At 36.5% G+C, this 20,461-nt stretch overlaps 1 protein-coding gene across 1 annotated transcript in view; it reads right to left on the reverse strand.

Moving 5' to 3' along the window:
* Positions 1-20,461, reverse strand: part of TTC29 (tetratricopeptide repeat domain 29) — a gene marked incomplete at its 5' end in the record, with an annotated part of 95,941 nt that overhangs the window by 46,310 nt on the left and 29,170 nt on the right. Inside the window, 2 exons of the mRNA XM_057376292.1 lie at positions 1,521-1,644; positions 7,123-7,214. Of these exons, the coding sequence (XP_057232275.1) occupies positions 1,521-1,644; positions 7,123-7,214 (216 nt within the window). The remainder of the gene's footprint in view (positions 1-1,520; positions 1,645-7,122; positions 7,215-20,461) is intronic.

The raw sequence follows: 20,461 nt of genomic DNA on the forward strand, positions 1-20,461 counted from the left end.
CAGGAAGAATTATATCCCTGGTTTACTAAAGGTCCTCAGGGACAGATCTGGGTATAAATAGAGATATCTTTAATTTGATGGACAGTACTACTGCAAATTTTATCAGTGGGGGGTGTACAGAGTTGAATAAAAAGACSCTAATAATGACTTAACTTACAGAATACTGGTGATGACAGCTGACACCAGCAGGCAGTGATCCAAAAGAGGAAATGTTAATTTACACTGTTTTGGTAAACATTGATGACTTTGCAGAAAAACAATGGTATAGAAAATAGGGAACTGCGAACATCAAGAATTTTTTATTTATGTTTAAACTAAATAATTTATATAAATTAACAAGRTTAAGCTACTGCACTTGTGCCCTTCTACACTGCTGCCCCAGCTCAAGGCAGAAAATTCTGAACTGAAAAGGAGAATTTMAAGAATAATCAAACAGAGATTAATTCTTGGAATGCCAGGTCTATTGAATTGATTATTAGTGTGGTGGCAGAAGAAATGTAATACAGAAGTACTTAAACACAATTTATTTGCAGATTTGGAGAAGAATAATTCAACACAGTTCTACTGCTTATGAAATAAAAACAGCACAGCAATTTTAGTAGTGGAAGTTCTCTGTAAGAGGGATTCAGAAAAAAAAGGAGGCATTAGGAGTAGTGCAAGTGCAAAGGGGAAAGCAGTCCAAGTGCAAAGGGGAAAGTACTCTGTTCAATACATTACATATAGAATTCATGACCAAAAAATAGACAACAGAAGATAGAAAGGATAATTTTGAAAGGGTATTTCTATTTTTATTTTATTCATAGTGAAAATGTTTCCTAAGTTCCACATTATCCAGCATGCAGAAYAAATTCTTTTCATTACTTATTGTATCCAAATAATTTTGTCTAGCATTTCAGCTCTAAAACAGGTGTTAAAGGCCTCATCATGAATCTTTGATTTCTGCAGCAATGTCTTTAATCCTTTTGATTTCAAAACCCAGGTGTTACTGCAGTGCAAGAGGAGACAGAAGAGAAAGTCCTTCCACCACTAACAGACCCRTGACAAACTACTTGCTGCTAAAACCCATTTCATAAATTTGGCTGAGAGAATGTAGAGCAGAAAARAAGCTACGATTATAAACAGCTCATTAGTATGCAATGCGGTGTACATTCATGTACAGAGCAATAAAATTTCATTTGCATTACCTGAAGATCCTTTATGGGCATATATGGCCCCAAAGGTGATTTGGATGCAGATTTTTCACAAAACAGAAAGTTTGTCCTGATCTGAATTGGGAGTTTTTTCATGTATTTTAGAACAAAACTCCATRTGCTAAATACGATGTGAGATTTTCACCTCTCACAGAAAATTAAGGCACATTTTATGTAKTCACACAGTGACTTCTCCTTTGGTAACGCTTGCAAGATGCCACACCTGGATCAAATTATTTTGTGTCATCTCCTGTGAAGCAGCATCTAAAAGCAGATTTCACCATGAAGTAAACCAAGTTATTTGACATCACTACTACGAACAGTACTCACTCTTTCATTGTGAACTTTTCCAAGCAAGAGATTTGCATCCACCAGACTTTGGCGTAGATGAGCGCTCTCAGCATCCTTCATAAACTCTCCCAAGTACTTCACAGCTTCATTTGATTTTCCCTGACTGAAGCAAGGACAGGGACAAAATTAAATTTTTACTCAGATGGTTTCTTCAAATGCTGAAGATCTGCCCCTTATTCTGAAGTAACTTYACTTTGTGATGACTCATCCATGACTGGATTTTATTGCAAATGGCCTCTAGCACTACCTGTGCTGAGCCAAATAAAACTACTCCACACAGAATATCTGAGGSCAAAACTAGATCCTTTCAGCAAAACATAACAAAATGTTTCTTCAAAATACTGTGCATATTTTAGGGCCAAGAATGAAAACACAGTTGGATGATTTAATAGGGGCTTTGGATTTTCCTTTTTTTTTTTTTTACTGTGCTGCTGATAATATTTTCAATTCAGCTGGACCTCACATCATGACAAAATAAGGGAAGGAGGTAAAAAAGCTGCTTTTTCAGTATGGCTTTCTGTCATTCATACCTGCCATTTCACTCTCTAGAATCTGGTGGTGCAGTAGTAGCTCTGTAAAAGTGCTGTATCTCAGTTCTGGGGGTGACAGCCTGTCCCTGGAACACAAAACTGCCCTTTGGCTGGCTGGATCAAAGGTTGCCAGGGTCACACAGGCAAACCTATAAACTGTGGATTGCAGGTGCCACCCCCAAATCCCAGGGAGCTCAGAGCAACCTGAGGTCACAGCTACATCTAACTTGAAAATTGGCTAATGTACTTTCCCAATAACATTTGCAGATTTCCTTTTTTTTTTTTTTTTAATAAAGCCAGTCATAGCAACAATATAAGATCTCAGCACCGTGAGYGCAAGATATAAGACAGACATCTGAGTTTGCCTGTGAATAAGGTACTGTGCCCCTTTTCCCTTTAAGGATGGAGTGTCACTCCAGCTGACCTCAATATWAGCCATGAACTTGAGTCACTAATGYAGGAGTGTAGCATGCTAAATGTCAAGGCACCAAGCAAGACAGAAATTCCAGTCTTAATTAAGAAATTCACAGAAAYAGGRATTTGTGTAAGTGATAAAGAATTGTGATCTATTTTCTCACCATCCTAAACCACCTTCAAAGTATATTCCTGCAGCAAATGACTGCCTGGTATTTATTTATATTACAGTTTTTATTATAGACTATGTTAGGGATATGTGCTTTCAAAATCTGGCAGAACTCTGCACTTCCCCATTTTATGCCATTGGAATAATTACAATAGCCTGCCACAAAACAGGAAACACAGCAAAGCTGCAAATTCATGATATTGCAGTGATTGTCTGCATGTGACTGAGATGAGCAAGATTGCTACAAAAGAATGTTAATCACTGCAAACTAACATTCTTGAAATGTTCAAGTATATGCTATTATAAAGCTTAGTGGTCAATAAGCTGACTTGGATTTACTAAACTTTCCTAATTTAAGTATCTTAATACCATGAGAATATGAAACATAAYGGACTGTAAACATTTGCCAAATGTCAAAAGACTTCTAAATCTTAGAATTAGAAACATTTTTTTAACCTATTTTTTTTCCTAAAAAAAGAAAATCAAATGTTTCCCTACAGAAATACAGCATATGATTTATATAAGTTAAAGGACAAGGTTAAAGTGTTAGACAAATATTAATTCCAGTTTTTCTAGTTTTCTATATGCAGTGCACAGGTGCAACTTGAAGAGCATATTATATGGTATAATCATTAAATCCATTCAACCAGACCTTTGAGAGTTAAAAACATATATTCTGAGGAAAAGGACTCCTTGGTCCAAGGAATGAGAATGAAACAGTGCAGAATATTTGTGTATCAAGGTGATTCCAGTTTCCAATTGGGAAAACAGGACTGTTAACACCCACATCCCCTGACAACTGTCCAATTATGTATATCACACTTGGCCTACTGTTTGCAGTAGAAGTAATCAATAAAGGATGTGGTTGAGTGAACATAGATTTTGGTTGAACCAATGCATGAAAACTTAATCATTTACTCRGAGTGGAGAAATCAAATAGAGCAGAGATGAAACAGCCACTAAGGGGTTTGTTGATTGTGCCACCAAGTTTGTGGGCTAGAGGCTGAAAGTAATAAAGCAAATGGAATCAGTGACAGGAGAAAATGTAAAAAGGTTTTCTTAATTTCATGAATTAATAGAAATGTTTKGATGTATTTTTGGCCATTTTTTATTTTTCACATCAAAACCTATGCTCCACATATAGAAAATAAGAAAATTGCTAGGGCATATAACCTCTTCAAGGAAAACAGGAATCCATTTGATACATATGAGAAAGATGTTTCTTGCWGTTAGAACTTCACTTATGCCAGGTAGCAATCAGTTGGTACAGTTTAACAATTTTTCAATGGAAGTACTTTTAAAGGCACTACAGCTTGAGATATTTAAAGTATGCTAGAAAGATTACTGAAACACTTTATCCTGCACAAGACCTGATAACATGATAAACAGATCTTTCCTACTCAAAGGGCTAATATTTTATAGTTCCTTCGAAAATCTACATGTTATTTTATACAGCCATATACTTTCTATCTCCTTAGACATCACCTTCCTAAATGCATAAAATGCAATTTCCTAAAGATATAGTCATTCATGATCCCACAGAACAGTTATGATGACTTCAGCAGAAGAGATTACACATCCACAGCAACTCATTTTCCAGTTTCATGCTAAAATGCCCTATGAGATTTTTACCCCTATTAGACTTTTATGAAAATATGCACCTTTTATAGGATTGCTCATGTGATGGAATTGGATGTATAAATCATGCGTCCACAAGAAGTCATTACCATGGTGGACACTGGCAGAATAAGTCAAGAACATGATGCTATTATGTCAGATTTCTTCCCCTGGAAAATGACATGCCTAAATGCACATGATAAAGATTTTCAGTTTCCCATGGTCTCTGGAAAATTCTGCAGCAAAGATTTCACAAAATATTCCAAAGCCATAAACAGGTTCTGAGCGATTCAGGAGGGCTCAGTCACTTTCTCYAACCTGTCACAAGGAAATCAGTGCAAATTCTCACAGACATTATGGTTGCAATGCATTATTTTTGGGAAACAGTCATCTTTTCTTTGTGAAGACATTATCCCTCAAATTTAAAATGATTTACACAAATTTAGCCTAGGTCAGGCAAAAATACAAGCAAAGGAAAAGAGACCAAGSTGAATATGAGGATTCTGTCACCAGTAGTAATATTGGTGCATTTATCCAATATCTTCTGTATCCAGCTCTAGAGTCCTATGCACAGGATGGATACGGACCTGYTGGAGTGGGTGYAGGGGAGGCCACCAAGATGATCAGAGGGCTGGAGCACYTCTCCCATGAAGACAGGCTGAGAGAGCTGGTGTTGTTCAGCCTGAAGTCTCCAGRGAGACCTTACAGTCTCCAAAGTGAGCTTATAATAAAGATGGGGACAAATTGTTGAGCAGGGCTTGCTGCAGCAGGACAAGGGACGATGGTTCTAAACTGAAGGATGGTCAATTTAGATTAGATGTAAGGAAGAAATGTTTTACAGTGGGAATGGTGAAACACTGGACCAGCTGCCCAGAGAGSTGGTGGATGCCCTGTCCCTGGRAACATTCAAGGCCAGGGTGGGGTTTTGAGCAACCTGATCCAGTTGAAGATGTCCTTACTYGCTGAAGGGGGGTGGACTCTATAACCTGTAAAGATCTCTTTGAACCCAAACTATTTTATTATTCTATYATTCTATGATTCATAGAGGTGCCTCATTCCAGACTTTTCCACATGTAAGTTTCTCAAACAACTACAAGTTGCTGAGAACCATCATGACATTTTACAGGGTGGAACAGTTAATGCCTATCACGTACCTAAAGCTCTTCAAAGCAGGTGCATATATAAGGTGTTTAATTTGCTAAATGTTCTCATGGCATAAATAGCAGATGAGTTTAACAAAAAGTACTACAACAGCCACTTTCCAGAGAAAGGGTTAGTGGTTGGGTCTTCACCAGTGCAATAGATTAAATCCCTGATCCTYTACATGAGATTGAATTCTACCTTTATTTGAATAAATCAGAATGTTCCTCTTCTAGGAGAATGCCTTAAATACTAAACTAGGGAGTCTCACGGCTCTTAGTATCTGCTCCCACAGCTCCACGCCTACTGTTTTCGTTCTTTTTCATATTGCAACAGCTGAAAAGCAATAGGACTGTCCATTCCTGGATAGCTAAAGAATGCTCCTAGAAGGCTTGGAGTACAGATTGGATGCAGAAGAAAATCAGTAGTCATTCCTTCTTTAGGTCTGCTTTTAAGGAAGGAAATGCATTGGCATGATCTTTCAGATGAAGGGTTTAGCAAACTGACTTCAGAAAGATCTCAAAATCTATAACTTCTGAGTAAATAAATGTCTGTGCCCTCATTTCAGAATGCCTGAATCACWGAGGAAATTAACATACATAGTTTTTCAGGGAAGTTCTCTTGACTACCTTAATCCAGCCTCTACCCAGACTGCTGCTTTTTGTGAATACGAGTAGCTCATGAATGCTACTGAGAGCTCAGAAAACTTTGTCCTCATTGCATCGCCACTCACTGTAACAGCTGCTGTTTTAGCTACTAAATCTTTCTTGGTTAGGCTTAAGACAGTTTAAAAACTGGGACCTGGTATTCTTAGTCTGTTCTGTGTCTTTTTGAATATCTCACCCCATGTCCTTGTTTAGGATGCTCAGAATACATGTAGACATGAATTATAAATTGAGAGCTGAAGTGGGCTGTGGTTGTGCTCTGATAAGGCCAAGAGACAAGAAATCTGACTCAAGGAGAACTTGCTCTGCACTCTAAAATAAACCTCATGACAAGATCCTCTCCAAAAACAATCGCCAACCTCTATCATGTATCATATGCACTGAGGTCTTTAAATATAGGATGAACCAAGAAGAGGCTGCACTTCACTTTAGTATMTTTTTTCCCTACCTCATATGATCACTGCATTAGACTATGTCAAAATTATTTGTGTCAGAACTATTTCACCAGAAGAAGATTTTAATGCTGGATGCTGAAACACAAATATTGAACACAAGCATCGCATTTGCAATGAATTTGTACATGGTTACACATGCACAAAATACAAAGGCCTTCACAGAAAGAGTGAGTGCAATAGATAGAAACATTTAGTTCAGATGTTACATTGAGACATCTACTGAAACTTGCTAGGTTCTTCTTTCTTAACCTGGAAAATAGGCCTGCATTTCTATTTTCCAGTAAGGTAAGGTTCAGTTCCCCTCCCAAACAGAAAAAAAAMCCCAGAACCCCTACAACTTGAAAAGCCCKCAAAATGTGGAAGAAGAAGGACATATTCTAGTTTACAGGTAAAGAAAAACTAGCACCCATACACTTAAAAAAATGTGTAACAGTTCAAAATAACTTTCTATGAAAGGGTCACTTACTGCAAGAAGGGCACTGCTTAAAATTTAAGCAGTTAGTAATGGGAAGCGACAGACCTCTAACAATTTAAGTCTTTCACAGCTGAGTGAATCTGCACTGACAGTCAGACAAGGATGTGCTAACCTACCTTGCCAGGATCTTGGCTACAGCTGCATATGCTCTGCCCAGGCCAGCRGAATCACAAAGGGTTGTGAAGATTTGTACAGAGGTGTTTAAAATCTGTGAAACAGGAAGATAAAACACAGTAAATATCATGATTAAGAAGTTCCACTTTTTTCTTCCTCCCCCCAGCTCCCCATCTCTTTGTCCACAGAGAACACAAAATTAAAGCTTTCCTAATTCTACAACTGTTCTCTAATTAGCCATATCAGGACTCGGGTTTTGATTATTACTTATAGTTGTTTGAAACTYCTCAATAATTACAAATCAAAAAGATGTAATTTCCAATTAGACCACTGTATTTTGGCAATTTGAAAAAAACAGAGATACTTCCTGATTTGCACTACAAATTTCCTTATCCATAATTTAAAAKATTTCAAGAGCCTGTGCTTTTACGAGTTTCTGATAATCAATAACTTAAGATGGTATCCTTTGCATTCATAATGTTTCAGAATGATATGCTGAAATACCAGCAATATTATTTTTCTTTCCTTAATCAATCACAACTTATCTTAGTACAATTCAGATGCCCCCAAACTGAATAAATTACAAGTTCCATATTTTAAGCTATCTTATCTTAAAGTACTGTAGATAATTCTGCTATTTTTCTGATTCATTACTCAAATACAAGCAATTTGTTAGCATTAATTTGGAATCTACTCCATTATTACGAACCCTTCCATTAGTGAGGGCTTACGGCTGCTGCATAAAACATATGATCTTAATTTGATTTAACACTGACATCACCTGTATTGCAGAATTTCTCTTTTCATCCTTGTTTTTTCAATGGTGATGACGGGAGAATGCATATAAAATTAAATCTTAGTCTTTCATCCTTCCTCTTTGTTGCTTGACCCAATCTATTACACACATGAGAAAACAGGAAATCTCCAAAGACCCTCTATGGAAATCCTTTTTGCACATTTCCAAGAAAGGAGTAGTGAATGTCATTTACCAGCTCTGAAGGGGGATGGGAGATGCCCAGGGACAAATGACAGTATCCTGCATGCCCCAGGATGCCTGTTTACACTGAGAGCATTTTCTATTAAGACTGTAACCCCTGTTACTGGTAAAGTGTGTGGTTCAGAAGAAGACAACCTGTGTGTGCTAATGCTGTGGGTGTGACCATTTCTCCTGCTGTTTCCACCACGCGGATTTCCTAGTTCTTGAGTTTTACTACCTGCAGCAGTATCCCTGGACATGGCTCTTATTTTTAGCTACATAAGCTCAGTGTGCAAAAAAAGAAGCATTTTCTAATGTGCACTGCCCTATTTATCATCCCTCAAGTATTTTCTTATCAGTTGTATTCCAACGTAGCATCCTATCCTTGCAGGTCACTGCCAATTGAGTTATCAATGCATTATCTGTGACAAAAGGAGTACAAAGGCACCTCAGTTAGGAAGTTGTCACATCAGTTCAGAACTCTCACTAGACTGAAYACATACTTGATGTTGTCAGTGCCTGCAGTACATCCCTCTAATAATCCAGGATGGCAGCAGAAACACACACAGATGTCCTARAAACAGCTCATGGTATTGCATTTAGCTCAGGAAACCTACAGCATTTGTTGTAATAATTGTGCCTGTATTAGAGTGTAAAGAGGTGTCAAAAATGTTATGTGTTGGACTGAAATCACTCCTAGTTTAATCTGGCCTATTAAACTAGGACACAGGGCCTCTAGTCATTACTACCAAGCACAGAAAGGTTACTTAGGAACCTAAGGCTTTGGGTACTGCACATTTCCATTAAAGATGTCACAAAGCCTAAAAAGTACAGATAAACCCAAGGAAAAATCATACACATCAGAGCTGAAGTAAAAAGTTGATTCATTGCATCTCTGCAACAGCTGCAAGAAAGAAGTAAGTAAATAAATAAAGCCTCTCATTCATATTGATGAAAAGTGCTCACTTTGGTCCCAGGTTACTRCTACTACTACAAACCAGATATTTCATTCTAAGTAATGAGGAAATAACATCAATTAARTCATCTACACGAAAGAGAGGAAATCTTGATAAATTACCATAGAAAACGTACTATTTATGTCGGTATTTCAAATGACTCCTCCAGCTTCAGGGAATATGCAGGGACACAAAAAGGGACACATGGGATTGATGGAATGGAGCTCTATAGTGCCCCTGGATGCCACAACTGCTCAGTATCCATTTATGTGAAGGAAGTGGAGAGGGGTCTCCTCTCCTAGGATGTATGCCAGACCTTCAACACTCAGGATAGAAACATTTCARAACAGAGAAAGAGGAAAAGATATGGCAGGCTAAAATGTTGGTTWAATGCATTAAGCATTATACGATTTCACCTGAAGTCTCCTGCAATTAGAGCACACTTTTAATTTTCATTTAAAATTAAAATATAAAGTTTGCATGCTGGAAAATCAAGTAGAATCAACACAGTGATACCTGCCAGAATCTGTAAAAAGCCTAAAAACAAYAAATGGGCATGAAAATTTCCTGTTTGTTTTTACGGGATAGGAACAAGCAGTCCATCTAACCGGCTTCCTGTGGATACCACATAGGGAATGACATGCATGTGGCAGAGAGTTTTGATTGGCAAATTTGTGGCAGAGAGAGATTGAATGGGCAGGGATGTGCCAGTCATCTATCAGCTCTCTGAGAAGTGGATAAATATTGGGAACACTTATCATTTGGATCTAATGGAATTTATAGGTTTCCTGKAAAGTTTTCCTGCTTTTAGACAGAAGCATAGCAAGAAATAGGCATTTTACATATATATCTATATGTCTATATATATCTATACATCTATATTGCCCATTCTTTGCAGGGRATAATGGCATTCAGGGAAGAGGTGGAACAATCAATAACAAATAATGGAAACTCCTACACAAATGTGCAGTTTTACAGGATGGGAAAAATTCAGACAACAAAAGTAAAATCATCTTATTAAGGTAAGATGCTTCTGCTACAGTATTCTATAGYAAATATTAGATTTGTAAATGTTATCTTGGTAATCTTCTTCCAGTTAAGGAAATATTAATAAAAATATATAATAATGTCTAAAGAGCTATTGAATGGGACCATGTAAGAATCTATACAGGTAATGTATATTAAAAACAATGAGTTTGGGTATTACGCACATTTAGCTAAATTTCCTTCTCAAACCTTGGACAATTTTCAGAGATTTAGAGTTACTGAAGGGGCAAAAGGTCTTTTTTTTTTTTCTTTAGATTTTGTTTTGTTTGTTATTTTAGAATTAGCTATGTACTGAGTTCTGAAGAAGGAAGCTGTTCATGTTAGACTCCATTATAAATTATTATAAAATTTTCATACTGTTTCAAAGACAGTTTGATACTCCTAGCAACTAGTAGGAAAAGGTTATTGTATATGAAGTTGAACAGATTAGAATAAYGTGCAGTTCTTTCTGTTTCTATACAAAAAATGTAACCTAAGTTTAACAAAATGAAAATTATAAAAACCACACTGATTCTGATCACAGATTAGTTTTTGTATCAATGTGACCAAGCCCACAGACTATCTCAAACTTTCTACTTCTGTGGGTCTGTGGAAATACTAATTTAAAAAAAACCAAATAACAGTAAAATGAAAGTCTAATAGAGACATGAATATCCTTCTTTTGTGCATGATATGGGAGGGTAGAAGCTGAAGGTGGACTKCAACTTTGTCTTCCATGTAACAGACCACAGGATAACTTCTGTGGGAGTGTCCATTCACAAAAAAACAGCTCTCTTCCCACATCTTTGTAAGTCTCTTGTGTATACAATTACWGTATAAATAAAGTATGAAGCTCTGCTTAAATCCACAAACTAGAGCCTCTTTGTGGAATACCTCTTGCACTAGTTCTGTAGCTAGTGGTGAATTTCMTATTTACCTCTTTTGCTGAGGAAAATACGAGTAAGATCTCAGGCCTGATTTACTTCTCAGTTATGTCARGATTATGTCATGCTGACCCTCCAGGGGTTATTCCATGAATATAAAACAGATACAGGAGCTCCTCCCCCAAGTCCCCCTCCTTTCAAAACCCCACMTTTTATTTTTTATTGTTGTTACACCTGTACTTCTTCCATAGTACATAAAAAACAAGAATGCACACCCCATTAGCATACACAGGACTCAGACATAAGGACAGAGGCTGTGCTGAACACTGATACATCYGGGGATAATGGACAAAAGAGTAAATATGGGAACTATGAATTTATGTTGAATAAAGAACATCTATCCAACTCAAAACAAGATTAATGCTACTACCAGTAGTTCACTGTTTYGGTAAAATATATTTCTCTGACAAGCACGTGATGAGATAACGTTGATTTATAATACTGTAACTTTAAAAAACAAAAAAACCTAGTTCTGCTGTCAGCTTTAGATTTGATATTGTGGCCAAACTTTATTGGAAATACATTTATTTTGTTTCTACAAATCTAGCTGTGTTTAGCCATTTCACAGCTGGTGAGCAGGAAAGATACTTCTGCCTCATTTACAGATCTTGAACATGAATCAGACAATCAACTGGACCATTAGTCAAAGAGATCACTAGCTAATGATTCCTGACAGGCACTGCAGTGGCAGGCTAAGGCCCAGCTTGGCTAGCAGCATCTGACAGTGCTTTTCTGAAGCCAACAATAGGTGTTGGTAGACAGACAATGCAGTCGAGKGAGACTACTGGCTTTGTATCACTTAGTACCTATTAAATACTTTCAGAAAAACCCACATAGTTCTGATGGTTGCTAAATAATTACTTTGATACAGTCCAGTGAAAATAAGAGACAATAAAACTGTATGCATAGGCACTTTGCAGTTCAGTGAAATCTGCCCTGTAGCTGCCCCAGAAAAGCCTATTTAAAAATGACAAAAAAATACAGTCTTTATTATCGTAATTTAAGTGGTTACACACCTGTGGCTATCCTGAGTAAGGTCAAAGGCAAGTTTCACAATACAAACCCAGATGTATTCTTATTTTTGCCAAAACACAGTGTGGCAGRGGTTGGACAGCAAAAGAGAATTGTATTGTTCATGTAACTTGTTGATCACAACGAGCAGAGCTCATTGATTCCAGGAATATTATACACCACTATCAACTGAATGCCAGGCCACACCTTATTAAATGATAAATGTGTTCAGGCATAATGGGCAGCATACAGGCTAGAAGCTGCACACCATTCCATCTGCACACTCACAGTTCAGGGATACAGAAACTGGGTGCCATGCCCAGCAAAAAGAGTATGATTTGCCTGATTTGCCTGAACTGTTACTTCTCTCTCTTTTCCCACAACTAAAATGGGTACTGTACTGTTTGGATAAATAAACAGGAAAAATCCCAAACTAGAAGCCCACAAATGTTGTCAATCTTCCTACAGAGCCAAAAAATTTGTCTGGAATTGGCCAAACTGGTCTGTTCCAGAACTCCCTGTTCTAGGGACTTTATTTGGATCATGCATAAGCACACATCTTGGAGCAAGGGGATCAGGGACAGGGGAGGGAAATAGAAGAGTTCACCCAGAAGTCTCTCTGAGTGAAGTGTCAAAGTGTAACACCTTGCTGAGGCTTTCCAGAGGTTCTTGCTAGGACTTGGCWGTCACTGAGRTGYTCTTGGCTCCCAYTCTCCCTGTGGGTAACTAATCCAGYCCACACTCCTCCCCCCGATATAGTGGGCTATCAAGTGCAGTATTTACCCTTATTCTGTACAAACACACAGCAATGCATGCTTAAGGTTACTCATGGCTGCATCTGCTTGAAGGATTGAACGAGGTAAGACAAACATTTCACTCATCCCTTAACAGTTTATCAAAATCAAACCTAAGACTCTTTGCCTGAATCAAATTCTATTTGTATGCTTGGTATAATATTCAGGGTATGTACATTTTGCTTTGATTCCGAATGGATGATGTGTAAACACAAGTAACTAATTGAAAAAGTTCCTTTCCCCAGAGTAATTTCAAACTTCTGTTGGCTTCCACAAGGTCAGGAGTTCACCCTGTATGCTTCATTTTGCTGCACAAAAAGCTTAAAAGAGATTAAATGTACAGATGATTRAATAAATGTTAATTTTTGTTTCTGCATTACTGTCCTTAATTCTGGAGTTCTGTGCCAATAATAATCATATTAGTTCTAATTCTTTATACAACAACTTTAAAGGAATAATCTTCTTATTTCCTGTATTTCATAAAGAGTTTTATTATTCATTCATATTTTAAAAAAAATTAAAAAGTCATCCAGGCCCTTCAGAATAAAAAACTATGCAAACATCAAATCAAAGTARTTTCATTTGCTATTATTGTACAATTTGAAATTTCTACTGCAAAAAACATTGCCCTAGTAAAGGTTGTTGCAATCTATATTTAGGACYGGAGTGTAATGTTTTGCAAGCCAGCCACTGTTGACATATTTCTTCAAAAGAAAGCATGGCTTAACAGTCTGGAGTGAAGAAGCTTCATCTGTTACCCTTTAACAGCAATATAAGAGGAGAAAACMGTTTAYGTATCCTTTCCATCCTGACAGATGTGACAATAGCTGGAAACACTGTGCCTGCCAAGAGCTTTTATCAAGTATGTTATAACAACTAGTAATAAGTGTAAATAATAAATGGCTACGATCTTATGGGAAACGGTGGCAATACTAAACAATTTTTGGTGCTTGCTGATGGGAGTCTGCTAGTCTTGGAATTCCCTGGCTTCCCAGTAGAGTTTTGGCCTGACAATAAACAACAGTTTAATACTTTATCTAATCCCAGCCAGGAGGTAAGTTCAACAGCAAGCTTTTGCAGATGTTCACATCCAATAATCTATTCATAATTGATGAAACAGGGAGGTCAGATGTAATGGTTGCTACTATTCCAGCAACAAATAAATGGTTATTGACAAAACAAGGCAGTGTGGCGCTGAGTGCTGAGCAGTGACAAGCATGAAACAGTGCTGAGACAGAAGTAGTGATGTGAATATAGCCCTTCATCTTGAGAATTCCTCAATGTGATGTGTGGCACGAGGGCCACTCTGACACATAAGCAGATGGAGGTGACTTGTAAAGGAAAAATGAGATTCTGCAAGTACATAAAAGACAAAGGCAGAGCCAGGGGAAGAAACAAGGAGAAAAGGGTGGACAGAACTGGAAAYTGGGGGTAAGTGCAATAATGTGAATTGTTAAAAAATGTTTTTGTGTAGCAGCACTGTGATCCAGAGGTCTGGACTGCTTTTATCAGATTGTGTCTACACGAATGTATCTGGCTGTCAGATCATTGTAGCCTGCTAAGACAATAATAGCACACTATATATGTGCATGCTTAAATGCTCATTACTTCTTAGACAAAGCACCTATAAATATTATGCTTAATGCTTATTAATATCTTTAGTCTGCCCTTGAACAGATATTTTTAACTACACCAACTCTTCCTAGCTAAAAGCAAAGAAACAGTTAAAATTTGCATAACAATGGCAAAACCTGCAGACATTAACTAGGAAAGCATAAAACCAGTTTATGTAAGTTCAAAAACATTACTTTTCTGCAGAGTAACATAGAAATTAAGGAAGAGTTTTCATTCAGCTGAAAACCTTGTATTGTTCAAATTTTAACCCATGCAATGCAGTAAAAGGATTAATAGACTGTTCATACTGACTGAATAAAACTTGAGTCATTTAGATGCAAATGGACACTTGAGATCTTTTGCATCCATTTCAGTGCTAAAAGATAGCATTTYTACAAGGTTTACTATGTACTATACTACCATGAAAAACAGCTGAATGAARTGGGGACCTTTACTGCTATATGTAGTCATAAAAAGATTTCAGACAGAAATATTTTAAATATTAATATTACTAAAATCATTTAAAGCACCAAGGAATGTGAAATTGATTTATTTAGAAATACCATTTATTTCACACTTTGCTACCAATTTTTTTATCAGCTCTGAAATAATACATAAGCTGAAAGCAAAACAGCAAAACAAATTGCTTCTAGTAAGGAGGCACCAAGCTCTAGATTTTACACTGGCACACTTCAGTCTTTTAACTTCTCAGGTTATTTATCTATCAAAGGATAAATTTTAAATTCCTCAACATCTAATGCCTGAATCAAGACCTATTCTCCAATCTAACTATCAGTGGCCCTGATTAAGCAAAGTTGTTAAGCATTTGCTTATATCTGAATGTATGACTTGTCCCCCTGAAGTCATTGAGAATAACTGAATTGAAATTTAAACACACATTTAATAAGTGAATTGCTGTAGCTTGAACTATACCGATTGGAGAAACCAATCTAATTTTAAAAGCCTTACTTTACAGATTTTTTTTTTGTAACCTGTTCATTAAAATTAACTATACAACAGAAAACAAAGCCTCCCATACTATGAATATATTTGYGTTTAAGTATTGAAATTCCTGAATTTCTACAGTGTGGGTATGAATGTTTCCTTTCTCATAAYTCATTAGAAGTCTGACTTCTTTAAGTATATTATCTAGCAGAATTAGAAAATTTCTTTTGTAGTTTTCAGCCATTTGCCACAGCCCTGGACATAGAATGTGCAGTTTCACTAATGTCTACACACRAATGGACTGGCAGTCCCTAAAATCTTGTATGTTATTGTTATTTGACACCGTAAGCTATGAATTTAGACATGCTATAACTATTCCTTTTCCTCAATTCCTTATATACAGCATTTAGGTTCTGAGGTTCCGCACACCTAAGCTTGAAATCCAATGTGGTCTAAAGTTTATAAAATAAATAACTTCCATAACATACAGCTCTACTGCATTGTCTCTTTTGAGACAAAGGCATTCTCTAGTCTATGAGAATGAAATTAGTGGAAACTTCATATTGGCAGGTGTTAAAAAAGAAAAAAGAAAAAAGTAAAAAGGAGAAAAACATAAAAAGGAGCACATTTTATTAGCTACTCTGAAAAAAAGTCAATAGAGTAAAGAGAAAATGCCCAAATAACATCTTGTAACTGACAGAAGAGTTATTGGAGTTTTAGAAATCTCAGTTGGGGCAAGGGGAATAATGGCAACCTTCCTTCCCATAAACAGATCCTGTATAGCTGTGTCCAATCTGGCTGCCAACCTGCCTGGGAAAACACAAGGCAGAGCCATCTACACTGGCCACAGCAGCAGAGAGCACAGACTGCTCCATCCCAGCAGCAACACCAAAAAGGTAGGACCTGAGCTGAGGCTCCATGACTGCCAAGTGCTCTGCACTCYATGCCTTGCTGAAAAGCAGATGTAAACATATTTTTGTTCCCCCAATTTAAGGAATTTTTATGGCTTTGTCCTCAATTTTTCAACATGTTAGAGATGAGCACTTCAGTATGGGCCATTTGCTTCTTTTGAGGTCAAATATAACAATTAGCAACAATTCCATGGAAATTATTCAGAGTTATACAAAGAATTCTCTTGATCTTTGGGTATCTATTATTATGTAACTGTACTTCTACTAGTGCTGCACTGCACTCCCCTCCAGTTCTTTTGCATACTCATAGAGAAAGTGTGTTTGTGTGTGTAAGTGCCTGCATGTGTGTGTAAGGCAATAATAATAAATAMATAAAAMYATAAAAAATTAAATTTATCATTTTTAAGTAGTCAAAATATTACCAAAATAGATTTTGAAGTTTGGGAAACCACATTTGATAYGTTAAATAGCACAGCTTCTAAATACAGGAYGTTTAATAWTATTATATTAGTCAAACCTTCAACTCATTGCAGTTGTCTTACTCTTTTGGACTGTATGAATAAGTAAATTGAAATGTTAATGGATGAGATGGAAATCCACCATCCATGGTGTTTTGGTAGCCATTCTTATGGAACATGAGACTCCTGAAGAGTAAGGTCAAAATCAACAAGTAGCTAGTGCATTTATTTTCACCGTTGTTGTGGGAAAACATGGAAATGTGATAATGTGATTTTCTTATCCTCAGGTAATAGATTTTTAATGCATTTAAGATTTTTTTGTGTCTCTGTTCTATAATTTTCATATAACTAGACTACTGCAATTCTGCAGTACTACATTYAAGAGTGTTTTCTTACAGAGGGTATTTTGTAGCACATTTATCTTGACAAAAATTCACATTACTGAGGGGAGTTTTTGTGATGCCATTGAGCAACCAAAATGCAATTTGAACCACAGACTRAAAAGGAAAATGATAGCATGTTTCAGGGCAAGTATAGTGGACACCAGAACACCAAGGTGCAAAACTGTGTGATATATGRAAAAATATTGAAGGAAAGTAACATYACTGCATCTCAGAGATAATCAACACTTTTTTTCCCCAGGTTTTCAAGAAACTGGTTAAGATAGGAAAAAACRTATCTACATTAAATCAACAGAAGAAATCCTTCCTGCACTAAGAGGTTGCTAACCTTCATCTCCATAGAAAGTTATAACTGTCTTTCACTCTAAGAATTAAGTGCTAAATTAAAAACAAAAACATTCGTTGATTGATCAGACATTCAACTCTTTTCTGAAGTTCCAGGTCTGCTTTAGTATTCTCAACACAAATAATTTTTAATTTAATTCCCTCAGTATTTGAATCAGTACATTTTGTCAGGACAAAGTTCACTCACAATACTAATTCTCTCATATAATTTTGTTTGTATTATCGTCACCAGTGTCTAGCAGCAGTGGGACCCTTCAGGAACAGGAAATTTATTCAATTTCCAAATTGGGCCACATATTTCTCTGTACAAAATTGATAGTTTGCATCAAGATCAATCAGAAGTGCCTACCTTCAAAGARGASTGAAAGTTTTGGGGTTYTATTACTCAGATATGAAAACCACTAAATTCCTAAATGAATAMAGTTTCAAGAACAGTTTAAAAATCACTTCAAGGAAAGTGGAGCCTTGAGGAATTATGAGACCTTTTCTTAAACTGGTATGCTAAACTGTTTTTTCAAGYGCATGATGCCATTCGCTGAGCTAAAAATGTTACACTTCATTACCAATGGCCAAATATTACTTAGAGATGTATAAAGGACAACATGGATGATTTAAAAGAAGGAAGTTTGAAATAACTTCTCTGTAATAGTATCTTTGGATGTGWATTATGAGTCTCAGCTTGAGAGGTTTTTTTTTGTGGTAACAATAATGAAARCTTTAACCTAAACTCAGTGGTCTACTCAGACACCACTGACTACAAGTTCAGCCTTCTAACTTCACACTCGTTCTTCTCARTCACCTTATTCAATGTTTGGGAGGTATTCAGAATATCTGCACCCAGATAAACCCATATTCTTCCCAGCTGCATGAGAAGAGACAAAATTTCCAGTTGTTTTGACACAGACTTTTTCAGAAATTAAGTTTATGGCCATTAATCACCTCTGATTGCTTTAATAGGGTCATTTTGAATGTGAAGATGTCTTTTCAAGTTCATAAATTTTCTTGATAATTTTATGCCTGTGGCTTGTGTATCATAATTATGACAATTCATCCAGACAGCATTATGTCATAAATTATCACATTTTGCTTGGCATGAGCCTCACTACTGATGAATACTGCCTCTTTTATTTAAATAGGTAACATATCTTAAGCCCAGGATTCAATATCCAAAATAAAGGAACACTTAAAAAAACCCCTAACATGTAGATGAGGAATGAGGACTGGATTTTTCCTAATGATTTGGGATGCAACTCTAATTGAAAGAGAAAAAAATCCATGTTACCCTACACTTTGAAGCATTTTTGAAAGCCCAGTCTAAAAATAAAAAAATAAATTCTCACATCAAGCATTAGATTACAATACTTTATGAAAGATTTCTAATGACACAGAAATATTTCACTTAATACTCTGCTTGTATAATGAGTCTGAGGAAAAAAACAAGTAAACAGTAACTTTTACTTTAAAATTAGCCTAGCTGGAGAACTCTCTGTGACAAAATCTATAATGTTTAAGATGAAATCTATATAATATGAACGATTAATATTTTGTGGAAAAACCATTACGTTTGATTATAAGCCAGMTGATATGAAAAATATTATGAACACATCCCACTGCTCTTGAAGGTAATTAGTTCTCAGGCTTTTAAACTTGCACACGCTTATATTTTACATATGAGTAGCTCCATTGAAATTAATCATGTGTATAAAATCAAATTAAACTAATTTACACAGATTACACACCAAATCAAATAATGTTAAACACCAAGTCCTTAGCAAATAAAAAACCTTCTCTAAAAAAMCAGCCCATTCGATACAAAGTGACTGCATATTTTTTATAGAATAGGCTGCAGCTAATCACTTCAATCTTTAATTACTGCAACAGATAATGACTATTTTGAACATATGCTTCTCTGCCCTGCTAGAAGACATGAATGAAAGAGAAACAAGTTCATATGCATGATACTGTGTGTGCATGTTGGGGGAGGCTAAAGAGCAAAAGGAACCAAGTGGCAACAATTGGAGGAAATGGTGTCTGTAACAGCTGCTCCTTTCAGATTCCCCTAGAAGGAGACTGCCTGAGGTGGACCACGGCACAAAGGGATAAAGAAGATGAAAACTGATGCAAAGCAGGGAAATAACTGCTGAGACCCCTGAGTCTACATCCGAATAGTCCCAAGCTGTGTGGCAAGACCTCTTTAGCATGCTACAGAAGCTGGTGATGAACTACATATTACCATGAGGCAAACTGGCTCCTAGCAGTATTGTCTGCATGTTATGTGTAATGATAACCAGTGGGCCCCTGGGAACAGCAGGCAATGATTTCATCTCCGTAAGCATCTGAGCTCCCTTGGATACAGAGACCATTAAACTGAGAACAGAAGGGTAAATTTTAGGCAATGATTTCCTATTGGAGAGTGAAGACAACTTGTGCTCAAGAGCAGTGTCAACCACTGATATTTTACTGCTGTCTATATTGATCACTGTAAAGGACAAAAGGAGCTAAAACTGCACCTCTTTTTCTTGGTTCCATAGAACACATTATCCTTTTTGAATAAAGATACTTAATAAGCTTTTAATATAATATTATTCATAATGCCATTATATTAGAAAATTCCACTGTGTTATTAACACTGAAAAGCACTGTTAATAAGCACCATTACTGGTAAAATAATATTTTATATGCTTAACATAATGTATCATTTGTTTTGGTACTACAGAGATCTTGCCCCTGTACATTGCTTTCCTTAATTGTCAGGTGTTTTTGTAGAACTAAAAACATTAGGCMCAACCTATTAGTCATATATTTAAAATTAATAGTTGTATATTACAAAATTCAGGGTTTCAGAAGCTTCCTTAAAAAGAAAATCTGCAAGCAACAAAAAGAAATGGAACTCCCAAATGTAACTTTTTGACAGGATTTTTAAGAGGATCGCAGAGGACTCTGACTGATGACTGGTGCAA

This window comes from Malurus melanocephalus, unplaced genomic scaffold (genome assembly GCF_030028575.1).
Source record: "Malurus melanocephalus ecotype Western Australia unplaced genomic scaffold, MMel_1.1 scaffold_277, whole genome shotgun sequence".
Classification (NCBI taxonomy): domain Eukaryota; kingdom Metazoa; phylum Chordata; class Aves; order Passeriformes; family Maluridae; genus Malurus; species Malurus melanocephalus.